At 47.0% G+C, this 20,329-nt stretch overlaps 1 protein-coding gene across 1 annotated transcript in view; it reads left to right on the forward strand.

Annotated features, from left to right (window-relative positions):
- Positions 1–20,008, forward strand: part of MAP2K5 (mitogen-activated protein kinase kinase 5) — a 1,222,966-nt gene extending 1,202,958 nt beyond the window's left edge. Inside the window, exon 22 of the mRNA XM_086958012.1 lies at positions 18,428–20,008. Coding sequence (XP_086814138.1) covers positions 18,428–18,532 — 105 coding nt within the window. The 3' untranslated portion in view covers positions 18,533–20,008. The remainder of the gene's footprint in view (positions 1–18,427) is intronic.
- Positions 20,009–20,329: the final 321 nt, after the last annotated feature.

A 20,329-nucleotide genomic window follows, 5' to 3' on the forward strand; every position in this document is an offset into this window, starting at 1 on the left:
GCAGTGCATAGAGAAACCTGGGAAGTGCCATCATCTTAAAAAGGGCAGCACGGCCCAGGAGAGAGAGTGGCAGGTGGCACCAGCTCTCAACATCACGTCTCAGCCGCTGAAGAGGAGGGAGCAGATTATTATCATACCGGAGTTTGGCGTTGCCGGATATGAATATGCCCAAATATTTAAAGCCGCGCGTCGCAATCTGGATGCCGCAGCCCCCGGGGAGGCGCGGGGTATCCCCTTTGAGAACATATAGGGACGATTTGGCCCAGTTGATAACCAGGCCAGAGTATCGCCCAAACAGTTTGATGACATCGCAAGCCACAATAAGGGATCTACCCGGTGAAGACAGGTATAACAGGATGTCGTCAGCATATAGGGAGACCCTGTCCTCAAATCCGGGGGCCCATTCAATACCTCTCAGGTCGGGATGGGAACGCAGCTGTGCCGCAAGGGGTTCAAGAGCCAGAGCAAACAACAGGGGGGACAAGGGACACCCCTGCCTTGTGCCACGGCGCAAAGGGAAAGGCGCCGACAGGCGACCATTGACCGTGACATTGGCCATCGGGTCCGCATAAAGGAGTTTCACCCAACCGATGAAGACTGGTCCAAATCCGAATTTATCCAGAACCGCCCATAAGTAAGGCCATTCCAGCGAATCGAAGGCCATGGTGGCGTCCAGGGACGCCAACACCGCTGGATCTTTGAGAGTGTGGGCCCGGGCCATAACCCCATGAAGGCGGCGCAAATTCAGGGCGGTGTTGCGGTGGGGAATAAATCCAGATTGATCGGGGTGCACGAGGTCGCTAATAACGCCAATTAACCGGTTAGCCAGCAGTTTGGCGAGGACCTTGGGTTCCACATTAAGGAGGGAAATAGGGCGGTAGGAGCGACATACGTCCCGTGGTTTACCTTCCTTATGGATGACCACGATGGTAGCCAGTCGTTGGTCCAGGGGAAGGGAGCCCTTTTCAAAGGATGCGAGAAACATCTTGCGGAGATGCGGCGAAACCGCATCCGACCGAATTTTGTACAGCTCTACTGGAAGTCCATTGGGCCCAGAAGCCTTGCCCGAATTAAGGGAGCGGATAGCAAGGTCAATCTCGTCCGCGGTAATGTCCCTGTCCAGGTCATCTCTTTCCTCCTCGGAGAGACTGGGGAGGTCGATGCCAGCAAGAAAGGTCGACGTTTCCTCCTCCGAGAACTCCGAGGCAGACTCATAGACTCCGCGGAAATAGTCCGCGAAGGAGTCCACAATGGCGCTGGGGTCAGTCAGTATCGTACCGTCCCCACTAAGGAGCTCCGGGACTACTCGGTTGGCCATCTCCCTCTTATCGAGCCATGCCAACAATTTCCCGGCTTTATCACCCACATCATATATGCGGCCTTGCTGTTCCTTGGCCAGGACAAGAGCGGCATCAGTGGCCAGAGCTTGGTACTCCGCCTGTTTCAACGAGAGATTGTGGAGGGCCAAAGGGTCCGGGTCAGAGCGCAGCTGGGACTCGAGGTGTAACACCTCCTGTTCGATAGCCAGCAGAGCCGAGTCCCTCTCGCGGCGGGTGGCCGCAATGAGTGCCTGGGCTTCCCCACGGAGCACCGTCTTAAACGCCTCCCACAATGTGACGGCCGACTCCACCGAGTCCACATTTTCGGCAAAGTAAAGGTCGATAGACTTGGCCAAAAGGGTTCGGGTCTGAAAATCGCGAAAATACCAAGGATTGACCGCCGCGGGGCGGTCCGACAGAGTCACGCCAAAGTCAAATGAGACCCATAACGGGGAATGATCAGAAATGCCCCGGGCCAGGAAGCGGGCCTCCGACACAGCTAGTGCGTCCGAGGCCAGCGTAAGAACATAGTCAATCCGCGAGAGACTCCCGTGCGCACCCGACAAGAAAGAGAATTGGCGAAGCGTGGGGTGCAAAAGCCGCCACGTGTCCACCAGCCCAGTAGAGTCTAGAAAGGACGGCAGCCACATCTGCGGTCCACGCAGGTCGCGAGGCGGCTGGCGATCAAGGTGGCCAGAGCAAACCGAATTAAAGTCGCCCCCCACTATCAAACGACCAACCGGCATAGACAAAATGGCACCACCAAGGTCCCTAAAAGTGCTGGACTGCAGCCCTGGGGGGACGTACACAGACAACAACGTGAGGGAACGCCCTTCCCATCTCCCGGACACAGCGGCATACCTCCCCCTGTCGTCTAGCAGGGTGGTCCCTATCTCTAAGGGAAGGGATGAGCGGACAAGAATCCCCGCCCCCCTGGAGCCGGAAGAGAACCCCGAGTGAGCCACCATTTTGTAACCCCTACGATTCAGGGCTTTACATGCATTGCCCACCAAGTGCGTCTCCTGCAGAAGTACCACATCCGGCATATGCCGTTTAATCAGTTGAATAACTACCCCTCTCTTGATACGATCCCCCAACCCGTTAACGTTCCAACTAAGAATCTTCAACACCCTACCCCTCATCCCTCCGCCGCCCACCCCACCCATCTCCCCAAGACACCCGCATCAATAAAAGTCCAGGATCACCAATGTCCGTATGCCACAAAAAAGAAGAGAAAAGAAACACACAACAAACCAGAACTGTGCCCAACCAACCCCCCACCCTGCACCCCTGCGTTAGACTAAAAAGCCCTCCCAACCTGCAGTGTGCCTGTCGCCCCATTTAACTATTCTACCAAAGACCCAGAGGAGGAAGGAATCTCCGTAGAACCGTCCCGCCACCCACCATATGAATAAAGGAGAGAGTAATCACATCAAAACAGTAGTCCGACGGTCATTCGAGGCATGGGCAGCCCCGGCTCCCAGTTCATTCCTGCTGATCTGCTCCGCCCGAGGCTCCTCCGACATCTGCCTCCCGCTCTTCCCGTTCCGGTGTTACAGTGTCCAGCCACTCGCTCACATTGTCCGGGTAGTCAAAAAAGTATGCTCGGCCCTTGTATTCCACTCGGAGCTTCGCTGGAAATTGCATCGAGTATTTGAGACCCATGTCTCTGAGGCGTCTCTTGACTCCTGCGTAGCTCAGCCTTTGGCGTTGCACCTGTCTGGTGAAATCAGGGTAAAAATGCACCTCCGCGTTCTGGTAGCGCAGTGGCCCATGCGATCTGGACGCCTGGAGGATCGCATCTCGATCCCTGAAGTTAAGAAGGCGCGCCACAATGGGTCGTGGCGTCGCCCCCGTTTTAGGTGGACCACCCGGCACACGGTGGGCCCGCTCCACCGAAAAGAAGTTGCTCAGTCCAGAGGGCGCCAAATGGGCCTTGACCAGGTCTTCCACAAAGAGGTCCGCCGCTCGATCCTCGGCCCCTTCCGGGACTCCCACTATGCGGACGTTCTGCCGCCTGGCTCGCCCCTCAAAATCCTCCAGCCGTTTCGAGAACTGATCGGCAACCGATCGTAGGTTCCGGACCTCCGTTTGCAGTTCAGAGACATCCGAGGTCAGACTCGTGGTCTTAATATCCAGAGCTCGCACACGGTCATTCGTCTTGCCCAAGTCCGTCCTGATCAGAGCAATATCAATGGCCATGGAATCCACCTTGTGAGACATGGTCTCGTGCTGATGTTGTGCGTCAGCACGGAAGCTGGTGATGGCACCCATAATGTCCACCAGAGTAGGTTCCGAACCATCCGGCAGGGCAGTAGCTGGGGTCCCCTTGGAGACCGCACCCGACGTAGGTGGCGATTTGAGATTAACATACCGCTCCATGCGGTTGTTTTGCGTCTGTGGTTTGCCACGATTACCCTTAGTAGATGTCCTATCCGAGTCGCCTCTGCCCGCCATGTTGGGTCCCCGAGAACAAAGGACCGGAGGTCTCAGGTCAGGGTCCACAGCCAGGAGTCAAGCAGATCGGGAAAAATCCCACTCAGGCCGACCAGGGAAAGGCCAGATCGCACCGTCTGCACCCAGGAGTTGGCAGACAGGGCCCCTTCCGTGCGGTCGAGCGAAGTGGCGAAGTGACGAAGTCCGGAAGGACAATGGCACCGTCACGGAGCGGAGTTCAGCTCGGTGTAACTTCACTCAGGAGCCTCCGATTTGGAATCCGATTGCAGCCCCCGCCTCAGCAGGCCGCCAGCCATACAATGCCACCAACGTGGACCAGGATTTTAAGCAGGATAATTGCGGTGGATCGGACGGTCCACGGAGCTCCGAGCTTACGCGGCCATCTTGGTCGCCCGCGAAGCTCCTCCTCTGTTGTTCCACTTTTAAGATAGAAATCGAACAGGATCCTTAAGTTTCCAGACTCCGTGACAGGGGCAGGCAAGAGACCAAACTTCGGTGACCAGTTAAGCCAATGGGGATGTAGATATATTCTTACTTATCAGCAGAATATCAATGTTGCCACTACTGAAACATAGCTGTCTTCAGTGTATCAAACTTTTATTGCCATAGACAATATGCTAGTCAGCGGTTGTCATGGGTACATGGATCGATCAGAAGTTTCGTATCATCTGCGTAAATTTCACAGCAAGAGACCCTGCTTTCTAGAGATGCACAAGTGGAAGAATCTGCAGATAATAAATCAGCGGTGATAAAGCTGAGACATTTGGAACTTCCATTCTAGGATGGTAGGTTGTTAGGAGAAGTGATGCCCGCTAAATGTATTGAGTATGCTTTTGTAAGAGTGATTTGATTAATGCTCCAGCCTCAACTAAAATATTAAGCCTTTCCTTTAGCCGCACAAGAAGATTCTTATGATCAACCGTGTTAAAGGCTGTAAAGCGGTCCAGAGTGATTGAATGGTCCTTTTCCCTGAATTCTAGAGCCTTTTCAGCAGTTTTCGTACTTATTAAATTACGTAATTCTGAGTGGGGGCTTGCCTGAAACTTTTCTTTCTTTATGTAATCTGGTGACTGATGTCCTACTACGGCTTCAAGAATTCTACTGATGTAAGGTCCAGTAAGAATAGGTCTGAAATGGTCGGTGATTTAAGGGTCGAGTTTTAGTTTCTTTACCGTTGCAATCACCACTGCTTGTTTAAGGGCATTTGGAAAGTGTCTTCTTTGTAGCTATGCATGAATGATGCATGTGATGTCTTACTCTATGGCGCCCATGCACCTCTTAACTAATAGAGGTAGGAACGCATTGGATCCTGAAGGTTTCACTTTGACAGTGTATGTTATTCTGTGACAGACACAACATCAAAGGTTGTAAACTTGAGGGGACATTGAGAAGGAACATTATGCTGTGGTCCTCTATAGTATTTGCCTTGATTTTATCCTGAACCTTTTTTATTTCAACATGCAAATAGTCACAGGTGGTCACGGACCATTGGTGAAGGGTATATTGCATAATTAATGCAGGATGGTGCCAGATCTTTAAAGATTTTAAACAGTTCATTTTTTAATGAATTTGTTAAGTTAGAGGCACACGCAATTCACTTGTTATATTATAGTGCCTTTGATTTGTGAATGTCTTGTTTTGATAGTCTCGGATTTAAAATTAGGAACATCAGTATCCAAGGCAAAAAGCAACTAAGTTTTACATGAACATGTATGTAATGTGGTTAGCATCCAGACCATGTGTGTAATGAAGTTTGAGGATCTGTCATAGGAAGAGGAAGCTCAAAGGCACACAAGCATTCCAAAATATATATATATACAAGCTCTGATGTGTGAAGGCCATCTGACGAGCAGAGACTGAGGGTGCTCATAGACACATAATGCTACAAGCATATATGCAGGTGCGCTTGTGTGACGTGGCTACCAGAGCGAAAACTGAAAAATCCTTGATGGATGGTGTGTCCCTCTAAGCAGCATATATACCTTCCGTGATCTTGAAAGTTACCATACAGAGGTATCAAACCTTTTTTAGGGTGCACACATGGTAAGAGAGAATGTTAAGCCAGAACTATTAATAGATGGAGTTGTTTTTCTCAGTCTTGAAACTCCAAAGTCTCTTTGCAGTATTCAGACCTTTTTATGCAAAAAAGCCCATCCAAGGGTGCCCAGTAAGGTTTATTTGTATGTGCTTGTTCCGTATATGGCATATGTTTTTTAAACTTGAAAACTGAGGCTGTGACCTTTGTTCAGCTCCAAATGTCCTTCAAACCTTGAACCTCTGAACCAATGGCAGCAGGCAACGAGGATCCACTCGGACGTCTAGAATGATACCCAACATATTAACAGCTTCCTTTACAGCACTGAGAGCTGGAAATTGTACTTACCCACCACTTCCAATCCGAGAGAAAGCTTATGTTTTCTGCTTGATGCTTGAAGATATGATTAGGCCAAATTATTTGGAATTGGCTATTAAAATCCAGAAATTTAAGTTGAAGCGGACTAATTCCCTCCTAACAATACCAACCTGGAGAATTATTGAGAAGGAAGACTTCAACGCCTCCTTCCTATCTGTTAACTGCATGTGAGCATGGGGGTGCATCCCTGTTGATGAGATAATTCCCTCATTTGCTCTGATAAAATATATTAGCAGTCCGAGGTAGTGGCTGCCAGATTAATGCGCCCCTTGCTGCATCCGTAAGATGTCTCTGAGCAGATGCATGGACCTATGCTACTACACCTTCTGTCCAGCTTCCCACACCTAATTTCCTGTACCTGTGCATGCTTGGAGTACCCCGCCCAAAGAAGTAACCTCTGACCATTTGTGGTTCAGCACTGGTGCCCACCTGGTGACACAATCGCCTCCAGGATCATAGTCCTTATGCCATATTATGGTGTGAACATCATTGATACAAAAAAGGTCTATTACTTTGCTCTTTCAGTCCAGCTGGTTTAACATGGGGGCTGAACAAAAGGGAACTCTATCACTGGACCAAAAAGTCTGCCTTTGCACTAGAAGATTAGATGCAGCACTAAGCTAGCAACTCTCACTGTATTTCATCAACCATGAGCGCTGAGACTTACATGTGGCACACACTCCCACAATTTGTACACTCACTAATAATTTAAGAGAATTGAGAATTTCCTAAAGACGTTTTACGAAAATTATTGATTCTGTTGCATGTTTCTTTTCTGTTACGCCTGTTTGGATAATCCCATATTTTATCCATTTCACTCTGCAGTCTCACATACAGTCCTACACGGCCCCACTTGTGTATAGATTCAAATGCTCCATCATAATAATAATAAATAATAATAATAAAACATTTATAGAGCGCCTGGCTACACATAGAACAGTGTGTCCCCGCGCTAATCACTGATAAAATTTCAACAGAGGACCTGAGAGAACGGGATTATAAAGTGGGGAAAAGGAATGTTTTTAATTTCCTCCGGAATCCTGTTTCAGATGGCTCCATCCTCAAATTCAGTGGTAGAGCATTCCAGTATTTGGGGGCTAAGCTTCTAAATGAGCGTCCGCCCATTCTGGCCCTACGAATACGAGGAGTTTTAAACAACATCGCACCAGAAGATCTTAAATTGCGAGTAGGGCGATGTATGGTCAGGAGGTTGTTGAGATAGTCCGGACCTTTGTTCTGGGCTATGCGGTGTGCATAGCAAAGGGCTTTAAATTTAATACGCTCCCTGACGGGGAGCCAGTGGAGTTTAGCCAATGCAGACTTTCCTGATGCTCTGCGCGGGAGACCAAGCACTAAACGTGCAGCAGCGTTTTGCACGCATTGAAGTTGATGAAGTGCTTTTTGGCTTAGCCCTAACAGCATGGCGTTGCCGTAATCAAGATGAGGAGTCACTAAGGCGTGAACAATGGTTTTTCTGGCTATTGCAGGTAGGAGGTCTAAGACCTTACGCAGAACCTTGAGTAGACCAAAACATCTCCCTGTGACTTTATTAACATGGGTCTTATACGAGAGGTCGGTGTCTAACATAACACCAAGGCTACGTACCGACTCCCTCGGAATGGGGGGGTCCCCAAGTTCACTGGGCCACCAAAGCCTTGACCATGAGGATGTTGCTCTCCCGACCACCAACAACTCTGTCTTTTCGCCATTAAGGCGCAGGCAGTTGTCGTTCATCCATACTGCCACTGCTGACATACAGTTCGAGAAGTTGATGGCATCTTGACTACAGTCGGGTGTGAGTTTAAACACCAACTGGGTGTCATCGGCGTAGCTAACAATGTCCACCCCAAACGCCTCCACCACGCGAGCCAGGGGTTCCATGTAGATGTTAAACAAGGTGGGGCTCAAACTTGAGCCCTGTGGAACCCCATGGCTTACCTTGCGTGGGGATGATCTGAAGGGAGGACAATGTAGCTGAAAGCTTCTATCAGCTAGATAGGACTTCAGCCATGCTAGCGCTGACCCCGTCACCCCCATCTCCATCAGGCGAGACAGCAGCGTGGAGTGCAGCACGGTATCAAACGCTGCACTCAGATCTAATAAAACTAATGCTGCTGTCTCGCCTTCATCCGCTATCTGCCTTATGCGCTCAGTGGAGTATAGGACGGCTGACTCCGTCGAGTAGCCGGTTCTAAAACCAGATTGGGATGAGTGTAGATGGGTTTCTTCTTCTAGATGTTTCATGAGCTGTCTATTAGCAATTTTCTCCACAATCTTTGCACAGAAGGGAAGAAGGGAGATGGGCCGAAGGTTTTGCAATTGTGAAATGGGGATGTTAGGTTTTTTCTTTAGGGGGATGACCTGGGCAGTCTTCCATGCTTCCAGTACATGACATTCTTGAAAAGACAGAGTGATCATGTGGCTGATATGATCGATTAGCATGCTTTCCATAACACCTTTACACCGCGCCACTGGGCATGAGTCAGATGGAGATCCGGATTGTATGCTTTTAACAATACCTAGAAGTTCGTTTCTTTCTGGCGTTGTAAAGCATGATAGCCGCGGTTTTTGTGTGGAGATAGCTACATTAGTCCCAAAACTGGTTGGCAGATTGTTACTAGCTGTGAAGGTATCATGAATTTTGTCCACTTTGTCCACAAAATAATCGGCTACAAGATCGCATAATTCATTAGAGTATACGTCTTGAGCCTCAAGCCTGGATGGGGTCGTGAGTTCTCTGTATATACCAAAAAGTTCTTTGGTGGGGTTGTCTGCTGATTCGATTCTATTTTTAAAGTAGATGCCCTTTTCTGACCTTAGTAGCTTGTGGTATTTATTTATCTCTATTTTATATTCTGCTTTGAGTTCAGGGGCATAATTAAGTCTCCACCTCCGCTCTAACGTTTTGCATTTGGCTTTCGCCAATCTAAGTTTTTTTCAGAGAACCATGAAGCTGTTTTGGAATGCCTAGTCGGGGGTTTAGACACCCATGGAGCTACTTCATCCAGAGCCATGGCCATCCAATTTTCATAACTATTCCATGTTTCCTGAAGTGTGTTACATTGGGGCATGGGATGGTTAAGTAATGCGCGTTCGAATAGTTCATAAGAGAATTTCTTCCAGACCCTGCGCTTAATAGGTAAAGCTTTACATGCTCTTCTACATATTTACAAAACATTTTATTCATCAGTGTTTCAGAAGAATTAACTTTAGTGTAAAATTAATTATTCATTCCATGGAAACGTTTCAGTGGGTAAGATCAAATTAATTTAATTCCTTGGCATACTACATAAAATCCTCGTTGCATTTTGGCCTTCCTGACATGGCGTCAGCCGAGTCAGGTTTGTCACTTACTTGACACACATAACTCAGTGGATTCTGTGTGAGGAACTGCGCTGCACTGTTGTATGTTCCAATTCCCCTCTTAGGAAGGGTTTTATGGCTCCACCTCATGGGCCAGGTCCTGGAGGTGGAACTCTGTTCAGTATTATAGTTTCTGCTGGAGTCATCTAACCACAGATTCCCCACCTTGTGAATATCCCCAGGCACCAGACTGGATCTTGATTTTCTTTTCCTCAAAGTAACTGTTCCCGTGTGCCAACAGGTGGCGTAATCTGACTTTGCAGCTACCTAAGGTCTTCCTTTGCCAAGCCCTTCAAAGGTGATCCAGAGCTCAGCTCTCAACTTTGTTTTCGCCAATGCCAAATTTGCTCAAGCTTCAAACAGTGCAAAAACTGCAGGAATCAGATCTCAGTCATTGATCCATACAATGTCTGCCAAGTGTGCTGAGGATCAGGGCAAGATTTGAACTCGTGAAATAGATGCTGCCCGATTGTATTGCTTCAGACTTGAAACACAAGGACACAGGTAAAAAGGAACTCAGCACTCTCCCAAAATGAGGCAAACAAATGTATCGAGGCGGTTTCAAAATGAAGCACATGCATTTATTAATACAACACTTTTAAAACGAAGTCAAAATATACTTATTGATGCACTTTCCCAGATGTCAAATGAACAAAGCCATATATAGGGAATATGTATACAAAGCAGAAAAACATTTGAACTATGTACACAGAGCAAGAAAACGTATAGGATATGTACACAAAGCAAATAACTGAAATACATCACTGATAGAGTGTCTTTCAACATTCTGGCCAGTCCGATTGGGGAGCCCTCACAGTCCCAGAAGTCTCAATCGGGATCACATAAAGGGCATTGTGGCTCCACAGGTGAGCTCCTGTCCGAGAGCCAAGCTTCCCCGTCTTTAATACCTTTACTCAACCCATGGAGAGATTTCAAGAAACCTTTCCCCCTTCCTTCTATTGCGAAAAAACAAGGCTGGCTGTGCTGCTCTGCGTCAAGATCATTCACGGGAGCTGGGCAGGCCTCAAAGTTTGCTCCGAGGCAGAGCTGTACATTCCATTCCGCACCTTTACTTGGCAAACACAATCTCAACCCTGTGTATGGTACCAAGTGAGCATCAAACACAAAATATTCCAGCTAACTCTGCACGGTGAAGAGCAACAATATCTCCTGAGCATCAAACACAAAATGTTCCAGCTAACTCTGCACGGTGAAGAGCAACAATATCTCCTCCCCATCCTGCTTGAGAGTACAAAAGTGGAATTGTGTATTTAAAATGGATTTTTTACATCTTACTCATTGTATTACACCCATGCACTCAAAAACAATCAGGGAGTGTGTGGCCAAACTATATCTATCTGAACACAAAATGTGAAGTAGATAATGCTGCTAACAGCAGATCCACTCTGCCCCAATTCGCAGGCTAAATCCAGCTCAAGGTACCGGTCCTGCTCCAAGTTGCTGTCCTTGATTAAGTCGAACACCAAGTTGTACCCCAAGTGCAAGAAATCGTAGTGGAACTCATCCCCATGCTGCTGCTTTCCCTCCCAAGAGAAGTTACACAGTCAGCACTCTAAATGCCCGACTGGTGTCATTGTCTGACTCCAAACCCATTCCAAGGCTGATCCCAGCACGCCTGAGTTTCCCTGGGTGACTTTGGCCCCAAAGCAATCAGAGGCCTGTAGGAAGGCAATGCTGCAGCTTTTCAGGAGAATGCTGGTTCCCTCTAGAGTCCTTTCAGGTGCCATGGAGCCGCAGAGGCCCCAGTTGGACTTCTGTTAGCGGGTTCTGCCTTGGCGCCAGCTGACACCATCGGTCTGCTGTTGGGCTCCTATTTGGTGCCGGTCAGCAACTCCACTCTGGTGATGGAGGTCTAGGCCAAGCACTCCTGTTCACAGGACCATCTTCTACTGCCATTGCCCCGCACCCAGGGACCCAGCCTATCTCACCCAGCATGCCACTGCTGAGAGCCTTATTTTCCATGTCTCCACCTCCAAAAACAAGCCTGGTGCGTTCCCTATAACAACACCGGATAGGGAATCCAAGAGGCTGGAATACCTTTGGAAAGAGGATTTTCTCTTCCACCAGCCCTGCACTTCAGTCACTGAGCACTGTGTGCATATTGGGCCCATATTCCTATACTGTGTAGGATTTGGTTGCGCAAGTCTTGTCCATGGTCTCAGAGGAGACCCGAGCCATACTCTCCCAAGTTATTGCTAACGGGAGGAATACGGCAAAGTTTACAATCAGATGCAGATTGGATGCAACCGACTCACTAGGCAGAGCTATTGCTTCGACTGTGGCGGTTCAGAGTCACGTCTGGCTGAAATAAACTGGCTTTCGGGAATGCCCAGGCATTTCTTATGGACATCCAGATTTGGCACTTGAACTTTTTAGAGATAGTATGGCCACCCCTAGCAGAGGCGCAACTAGAGCCACATTTCGGGGGGGGCTAAGAAAAAATTTCGGGGGGGGGGGCTGAACTTTAATCAGTAGGCAGAGTGGAGCGCAGAGTCGAGCTGCAGGGGCTCTTACAAGGGCTGAAACAATAACAATGCCTAATTAACATTCAAATGGTCTTTAAACGACCTGTAAAACGTTCGGGTGCGGCTGTGTGTGTGCCCGGGATCTGTCTCATCCCGGGCTGCCACACACGACGGGGGGGGGCTGAAGCCCGGTGAGTTCAATGGGTGTTGCGCGCCTGACCACTAGGTCGTTGGGGCTCACCATGGCTTGATGACAGCCACTTTCCACCTTCCTCTCCTTCCGTGGCTATGGTAGGGGCTATAAACTGCATCCTTTCTCCCCTAGCCACCAAAACCAGCAGGCACCTCGATCCTTTTGTGACCATGGACGATGCTCCCACAAGCCTTGTAGGAACCACGCGCAGAGGTCTACCTAATTCCCCCTCCCCCTCCGGCAGCTAAAGCCTCAAATCCTTTTAATATGTCCTCCGACTATCATGGGCACCCAGCTGGTGGCAGGATTCTGCACCACTTGTCTCAATGGCAGGAGATAACATCAGAAAAATGGGCTCTTCAGATTGTCCATCGGGGTTAATCTCTACCTTTCCAACAGACCACACCAACCTTGCCACCATCCCTTGATCAGCTGACAAAGGACCACCTTTCGCTTTTGCAACAGGAAGAGCTGGCTATTCAGGCCAAAGGAGCTAATGTGAAGGTGCTGGCAGCAGAAGTAGGCCATGGTTAATATTCCAGCTACTTTCTGGTCCTGAAAAAGGACAGAGGTCTCCGCACCAGACTAGACCTATGCCCTCTCAAGTACTTTCTGAAAATGGAAAAGTTCAAGATGCTCACTATGGCTCAGGTCCTTTCTGCCCTCAACCCTGGAGACTGTAAGGTAGCATTGGACTTGCAGGATGCCTATTTCTATATCTCTGTCCTGCCTGCCCAACAACGTTAACTGTGATTCACGATAGGACATGAGAATTATCAGTACGCTGCGCCCCTTTTTTGCCTTACCAGCACCTCTTGGGTGTTCACCAAGGTGATGGTGGTGGTTGCAGCACTTCTGAGGAGGGTAGGGGCACGAGTCTTTCCTTACCTCATCAACTGGTTTTTGAAGGTGGGCTCACCCCCGGGGAGTCGTCTTCTACTTCCAGATTACAGCGGACCTCCTGTATTCACTGGAGTTCACTTTAAACTTGGGGATGTCACACCTGACACTTTCTCAGACACTCACTTTCATTGGAGCTGTTCTGGATACAGTGCAGTTTTGATTTGAGAAGTGATGAGTGTGTACTCCATAGAAAATCACAAAAATTCTTATCAGGAATAATATCCGTTCTTTCAAGTCGTCATACAGAGGACAGAACTATTTCTGGTTGCATTATAACATCTTTATTATTTTTTGTGGAACATGGACAGCCGACACGTGTTTCGCTCCCTCTTGGCGAGTTGCGCCGGGGCTTTCTCAAGGCTAATTTCACATATATAGCGTATATTATTATGGTTTCCAATTTTAGTAATATCCAAGGTACAGGGAGTTCAATACTCCAGGAGCAGAAGTTCTTCTGTGAGTTTTGTTGAGCTTATTCCGAGTTCGGTCCCTGCTCCCAGTCCTCGATCTTCGGATTAGTTTACGGGTTGAATCCCAGGTATCTATATATGTGAAATTAGCCTTGAGAAAGCCCCGGCGCAACTCGCCAAGAGGGGGCGAAACACGTGTCGGCTGTCCATGTCCCACAAAAAATAATAAAGATGTTATACTGCAACCAGAAATAGTTCTGTCCTTTGTATGACGACTTGAAAGAACGGATATTATTCCTGATAAGAATTTTTGTGATTTTCTATGGAGTACACACTCATCACTTCTCAAACCTGTATTTCTACATGAAGCCCAAGAGGTCCAGAGCTTCGAGTGTGTCTCCATTCACCTATAAAAGCAGCTTATCAAAGCGTTGTTTAAGCCTTAGAATCCTTGGACCTTTTCTACCTTGCCAACAGTGCAGTTTTGAGCCTATCCTCAGGAAAATTGAGTCCAGGATATTATTGCTATGATTTTGATGTTTCAGCCTCTATCCTGGATTTCGGTGAGACCGGCACTGAGTCACCTGGGTCTCATGGTCTCCTGCATCCTGCTGGAAAAACATGCCCATTCGCATATGCAGGCTGTGTAGTGGTATCTGAAGTCCTAGCAGGTGCAGCACCAGGGGAATTTCTCTGACCTGGTCCGGGCATTGGAAGAAACTGCAAAAGATCTGCAGTGGTGGCTGATGGATCGTGATTGGTTCAACAAAAGAATCCTCTCCCTTCCCAACTCAGATATCTTAGTGGTGATAGATGTGCCACTCCAGTGTTGGGGTAGCTATCTTGGAGAGGTAAACCTGTTGGACCTGAGAGCGATTCACCTAGGATTCAGAACTTTTTTTCTTCCATCAAGGGAAGACTGGTTCGAGTGTTCAGGGAAAATAACACTGCCATGTTACATTCTTATGAACAGGGCTAGGCGGGGTCATGGACCCTGTGTCAAGAGGCAGGAATGTCAGGGTATTTTCCTGGTGGTTTAGTATGTGGCAGGCTCTCTGAACACTCGAGAAGGCAAACTCAGCCATTAATGTCTTGCGTATCATGAACGACATTGTCATCTGGAGGTGGTGCAAGGTCTCTTCAGAAATTGGGGAGGTCCTTGGTTAGATCAGTTCGCCATTTCTGTGAATGCGCAATATCAGCACTTGTGCGCAATGGAGTTTCCAAGGCGACTCTCACTCGGAGACGCATTTTGTCTCAAGTGGAACTCAGTACTTGTGAACACCTTTCTGGCAGTACCACTCCTGCCCTGAGTTCTCAAGAAGATCAGGAACAAGCGGGCCCAAATTATTCTTGTGGCTCGGCATTGGGCACGGAGAGTCTGGTATCCCAAACTCCTGAGCATGAGCATTTGTTCCTTCGATCGGACTGCCACTTCAGGAGGATCTCCTGTTGAAGAAACAGAGTCCTGCAACCTAACCTGCACACTCTTCATTTACATGCGTGGAGATTGTGCGGCGACACTTGAGAGTTTTTGACCTCCATCCAGAAGCGTATGATGTCATTCTGGCAGTCAGACATCACTCAACAAAAACAGTATGTGCCTGTCTATTGGATACATTTATGGCCTGGTGTGCTACCACGTCCATTGATCCTCTCTCTGTACCTTTGTCTGAAGTCCTTTTGTTTGCCTTATCTCTTGCAGGGCAAAGCCTTTCTTGCACACAGTTAAAGGGTATCTTTTGGCCATCTCGGCCTTCTTGTGGTTGCCGAATCCACCTTCCCTCTTTAAAATATTGTGATTTGTTTCCTGAAATGTTTTCAGCACATTTCCCCATTATACCTTTTTTATGCCAACATGGGATCTTAACTTAGTTTTTACCTTTTTAAGCCATTGAGTCCATGAACAGCTGTCCTTTGAGACTGCTTGCCATCAAAACAATCTTCTTTGTGGCCATAACATCTGTCAGGAGGGTTAGTGAATTACAGACCTTTCTGTCAAAACCTCATATACTACGTTTTTTCCTGACAAGCTGGTCCTTAGGACCGATTCCTCCTTCCTACCCAAGGTCCAAGCTGGTCACACCTTTTCATGTTGGACACATCACGCTGCCTACTTTCTTGCCCCCCTTATCCTTCCAAGGAAGAGGAGAGACTCCACCGACTGGATCCAAAAAGAGCAGTTATTCTACATTGATCCTACCAGAGGATTTCAGGTGGACTATCAACTATTTAATGGATTTGTGTATGCAAAGAAAGCAAAGACAGTACACAAGAGTGCTAGTTGGATTGTACTATGTCTAAAAATCTGCTACATGGTTGAGGGCAGTGGTGTGGAGCAGCGGCCAGAGCGGCTGAGTCCGGAGTGCAGGCTCTTGGTTTGATCGCCAGTGGCAGCTCAGCTCAGCATCATGTGGCTCTGTGCAATAGCTCACTTAATCTCCCCGATGGCCCTCAGCGCTTTGAAACGTTAAGGTGTGATGTGTTCGCGGTTTACAAATAAGGATTATTATGATTATTTTAATATTACACAATGGCCAAGAAGCAACCTTCTGAGAGCTTCCGCGCTCGCACCAGAGGCAAAACTACGACTGTTGTGCTAGCTCAAAGAATCCCAGTCCTAGACAACTGTCAGGCTGCAATATGAGCATCGCCACACACATTTGCCAAGCATTACTGACTGTACAGTCTGGACCGCCGTGATGGGCATTTCGCTCATCTAGTCCTCCAGGACTTTTTGGTGTAACCGAGTCGCTGACCCACCTCGGGGGAGAGATTTCTTTGGTATCTATTCTAAGATAAGGAATCTGCAGCTAGAAGTTTCTACCAGATGAACAAGTTACTTACCTTTGGTAATGCTTTATTTGGTAGAGGCTCTGTCTACCCTCAGATTCTTTACTAACCCTCCCAGCATCCCACCTGTCCAAAATGAATCTTTCACCTTAAAGAGATCCTTCAGGACCTCACTTTGGCACAGAGGTCAAACCACCTCAACGTGGTTCTGTGCTTCAGGCATGGAAAATTGTCACAAACCGAGTTCAGTGCGCTGGTGTGGTGCCGGCATAAGCAATGTACACATCACTTCCGGTGCGGACAATGCTACGTGGAGCAGAACAATGCCACCTACCGGCATGCAAGGGGACTGCTCAAAAATTTCCGGATCCAGTCTGACTCCTGGGGAATATTCTAAGGTAAGGAGTACGCAGCTAGATAAGAGTCTCTACCAGATAAGGTGTTAAAGGAGGAAAGTAACTTGTTATTTTGTTCCTCGACAAAGCAATGCTAAGGACCAGGGTGGCCTTCTTGCCCGAAGTTGTGAACGCTTTTTGGGCGATCTATCATTCTCCGAATGTACTTTGCTTCTCCTTACCCCTCGAAGGAGGAGGAGAGAATCCACTGGTTGAACCCCAGAATGCCTTAAGCTTTTACATCGATCACACCAAAGACCACCAGGTGGACAATGAGATCTTTGACGTTTTTTTTCTGGAGCAAAGAAAGGCAAATCATTTCAGAAAAAGGCCTCGTCTAGATGGCCATCCCTCTGCATAAAGATCTGCTAAACATTGACCAAGAAGTAGCCTATGGAAGGCCCATTACACCAAAGGCCAAGATTGCTTCTAGTGCCCTAGCACGAGGATTATCTGTCTTGGACATCTGTCAAGCATTACTAACTTGACAGCCAGGTCCGACGAAAAGGGCATTTCGCCTGGTTGATCATGGAGGACTGCTTAATCTGAGTCATGCCCCAGATCCATCACTTTTAGAGATACTGCTTTGATATTTATTACATCTGAGAAAACGTTTGTAAGAAGTGTCCATCAGAATAACTAGTTATTTACCTTCGGTAACAGTCTTTCTAGTGAATACTCTATCTAATAGCAGATTCCTCTCCACCCTCCCACTTCCCCATTCTGTGCAATGGTCTATTTTTCAATCTAAAAAATGTCCCAATCTAGAGTTCTGTACACTGCTATTCATGATTATTGGGCTCTGCAGTCGAAGGAGGGGACAGGGTAAAAAAGGAACGGAAGTCTGCATGCAAGGGTGTCACCTATATGTGGCCTGATTTGTCACTTCTGGAGCAGAGCAATTCTACTGCGAAGCTGCACGACACAACCTAGCTGTGCACATGAGCGCAGCTGTCAAATATTCCTGATTCAGTCTAGCACCTGGAGATATTTTAAAGGTGAGGAATCACTAGTTTGGTTAGTAATTGTTCTTCTAATGGGGACTCTGTCTACATGAAGATTCCCTACTACCCTCCTGTCTCCTCGTTCTATGAAATAGTCTAGTCTCTTTCCAATTTAGGGATCTGTACACTGGTACTTCTGATCATTGCTGGACTCTGTATCCAATAGCTCGCACAGAGAAAGAAGCTGACTTCAGGCAGCAGGGGTGGCGTGTATATGTCGCTCAGTTTGTCACTCCTGGGGTGGAGCAGAGTGGGTGTGGGGCCGCCCGACGCCATCTATCGGCGGGCAAGAACAATACTATTCACCTCTTCCAGGTACAGTCTGGCACCTGGGGATATTCTAAAGGTGAGGAATCTGCAGTCAGATAGAGTAGCCACCTGAAATAGTGTTACCAAAGGTAAATCATTTGTTATTTATGTTTTATTATGTCGTATCTAGCCAATCAATAAATTCTTCTCTGAGTCGTGGTGTCCTGAAATACAGAGGGCTACTCTGAGATCTGGAATCTGGTGTGCTTAAACATTGATGCCCACTATGAGTACCAAAGCCTCAATTCTTTGCACAGGGGGCTGCCATAAGAACTATTGTCTTGTACCCTTGAATACTAGTGGCAGTCGTGCATGCAATAGTCTGGCTTGGATAGGATTAGTTAGTCTTGTGACCAAAGCTGACTCTTCTCTTTTTTTCCAGGGTCACCCATTCATCATGCAATATGACGACGGTAGTGTTGAAGTGGTTTCCATGTGGGTGTGCAGAATGTTGGAAGACCGACGCTCGCAGCAAGGACCCCCATGAGCCGAAGTCATTGAAAGAATGCACACAAGCAAAAGGAAGGCACAAAACCTGCAATAATCACAACATCTGTATTTAAAAGTTTACTGAGCAATTCCGCACCCTAAGTAGAAAGGATTCATAGACAGCAAGATTTGTCACAATCACTCAGTCTAACTTGTAGTGCCTACTGGTGGCTAACCTTGAGTACTATAGATACTTGAGCAAGGTCATTGCTAAGTTGCATATGTACTTGCAGCTTGTTCTGGCTTTCAGGCATACGCGTTTCGCAGTACATACAGTGTATGCAAAGACAGTTCATTTTGTGCTCCTTCTCAGATGAAAGGTGTGTATATATATGCAGTCATATAATATTGATCATGTGGGAGAAAATTCAGCTGTCTACCAGAGTGAGCTGCTTGCCAGCGACAATGCAGGAACTGATGGCAGGCAAAAAAAATAGTTATTTTATGTTTCTTTTGAAGGTCATGCAGTGCAGCACATGGTGGCCTATAGGTTTGTCGATGTAATTTTATTGTCGAACGAGGCTACAAGGTCAAAGCCTTGAGACACTGTTAAATCTGACTAACCTCGACACATCTCTTATATTGCTAAAGAGAAACCATCAGCAAGGATACAGCTGCCTTCCCTAGTAAACCTACAGTGTACAGCCATTATTTGAAAACCTCACAATGGGGGTTGTATTCAGTATAGTCAGAGTAGAACTTCATGGCTTGCAAAAAGCGAACAGCATGTCCACATTTGCAATTGTTGACCATGTTTTTGACCAAGACAAGTACATTTTAGCTAAGGTGAGTTATTTTCACCCAGAAGATGTTATTTTAACAGTATGGCCTTCAATGGTGTTGTATAGCAGCCATGTTTTTCTGGCCGAGTGCCTTACAGCCCTCAAATGTTTTATGTTGTGTGATGTATGGCAGTCTGAACAATATGTTGTAGTTAATGATCTGGGAATATTTCCTGTGTAAAATAAAATAGTATTAATCTTTTTGTTGAGAGAACATCCTTTCTTATAACAAAGTAGCCCTTAGAGAAGTCACCCCTCCAATGCTTTTCAGTGTGATTTCCCCCAAATGTCAATAATATAATCTTCATAAGATTCTCAGTTTAGGAGTGCTACTTAGCTTGCTGTGAATCTGTTAAGCTAGAGTCAGGAATGTGTTAAACTACAGAGATACACAGAAGAAAAATGAGCGATGGAGAGTGTAGATCTCCAAAAACCATTGGGTGGTATACCCTTTTCTTTTGGTTTGCACGGTTATTTATTATTAGAAAAGCTGAAAGGACGTTCAGGGTGCAAATCATATTTTGCTTGTTTGGCTGTAAAATGTACTGTTTGCTAACTGAAAAACACCATAAAGGAGTGAGATGAAAATATTTTTCAGCATTGCCTTTCTAAAGATGTACTCTCCTGTCTCTTTTTTCTCCCCCTCGTTTTCTTAAATGATGCCAAATGAAATAAAAGATGTAAGTAATTAGAATGAAAGATTTTTTATTTATTTTCAAAGGAAACGTTTAGAAAATTGAGTAAGATGGGCAGCAAACTCCTTCAAGAGAAATCTGACACCCCCAGTTTGTCATAAAGTTGCTCTTGAGTCTTGAAAGCAGTCAGTTAGCTTTATTTAATTTTGACAATGGAATTAGAAGTAGGATCTTAATCACTATATTTCTATTTATTCTCCTGGCTTGACCGTGGTTGATATAGTTGGTGTGCTGTTCATACATTTAATTAAGATTAGACCACTATTAGAAAAAGATGCAAAGGTAAAAAAGGGAGCTATCAGCTCAACAACATCCATC

This window comes from Lissotriton vulgaris, chromosome 2_1, assembly GCF_964263255.1.
Source record: "Lissotriton vulgaris chromosome 2_1, aLisVul1.2, whole genome shotgun sequence".
Classification (NCBI taxonomy): domain Eukaryota; kingdom Metazoa; phylum Chordata; class Amphibia; order Caudata; family Salamandridae; genus Lissotriton; species Lissotriton vulgaris.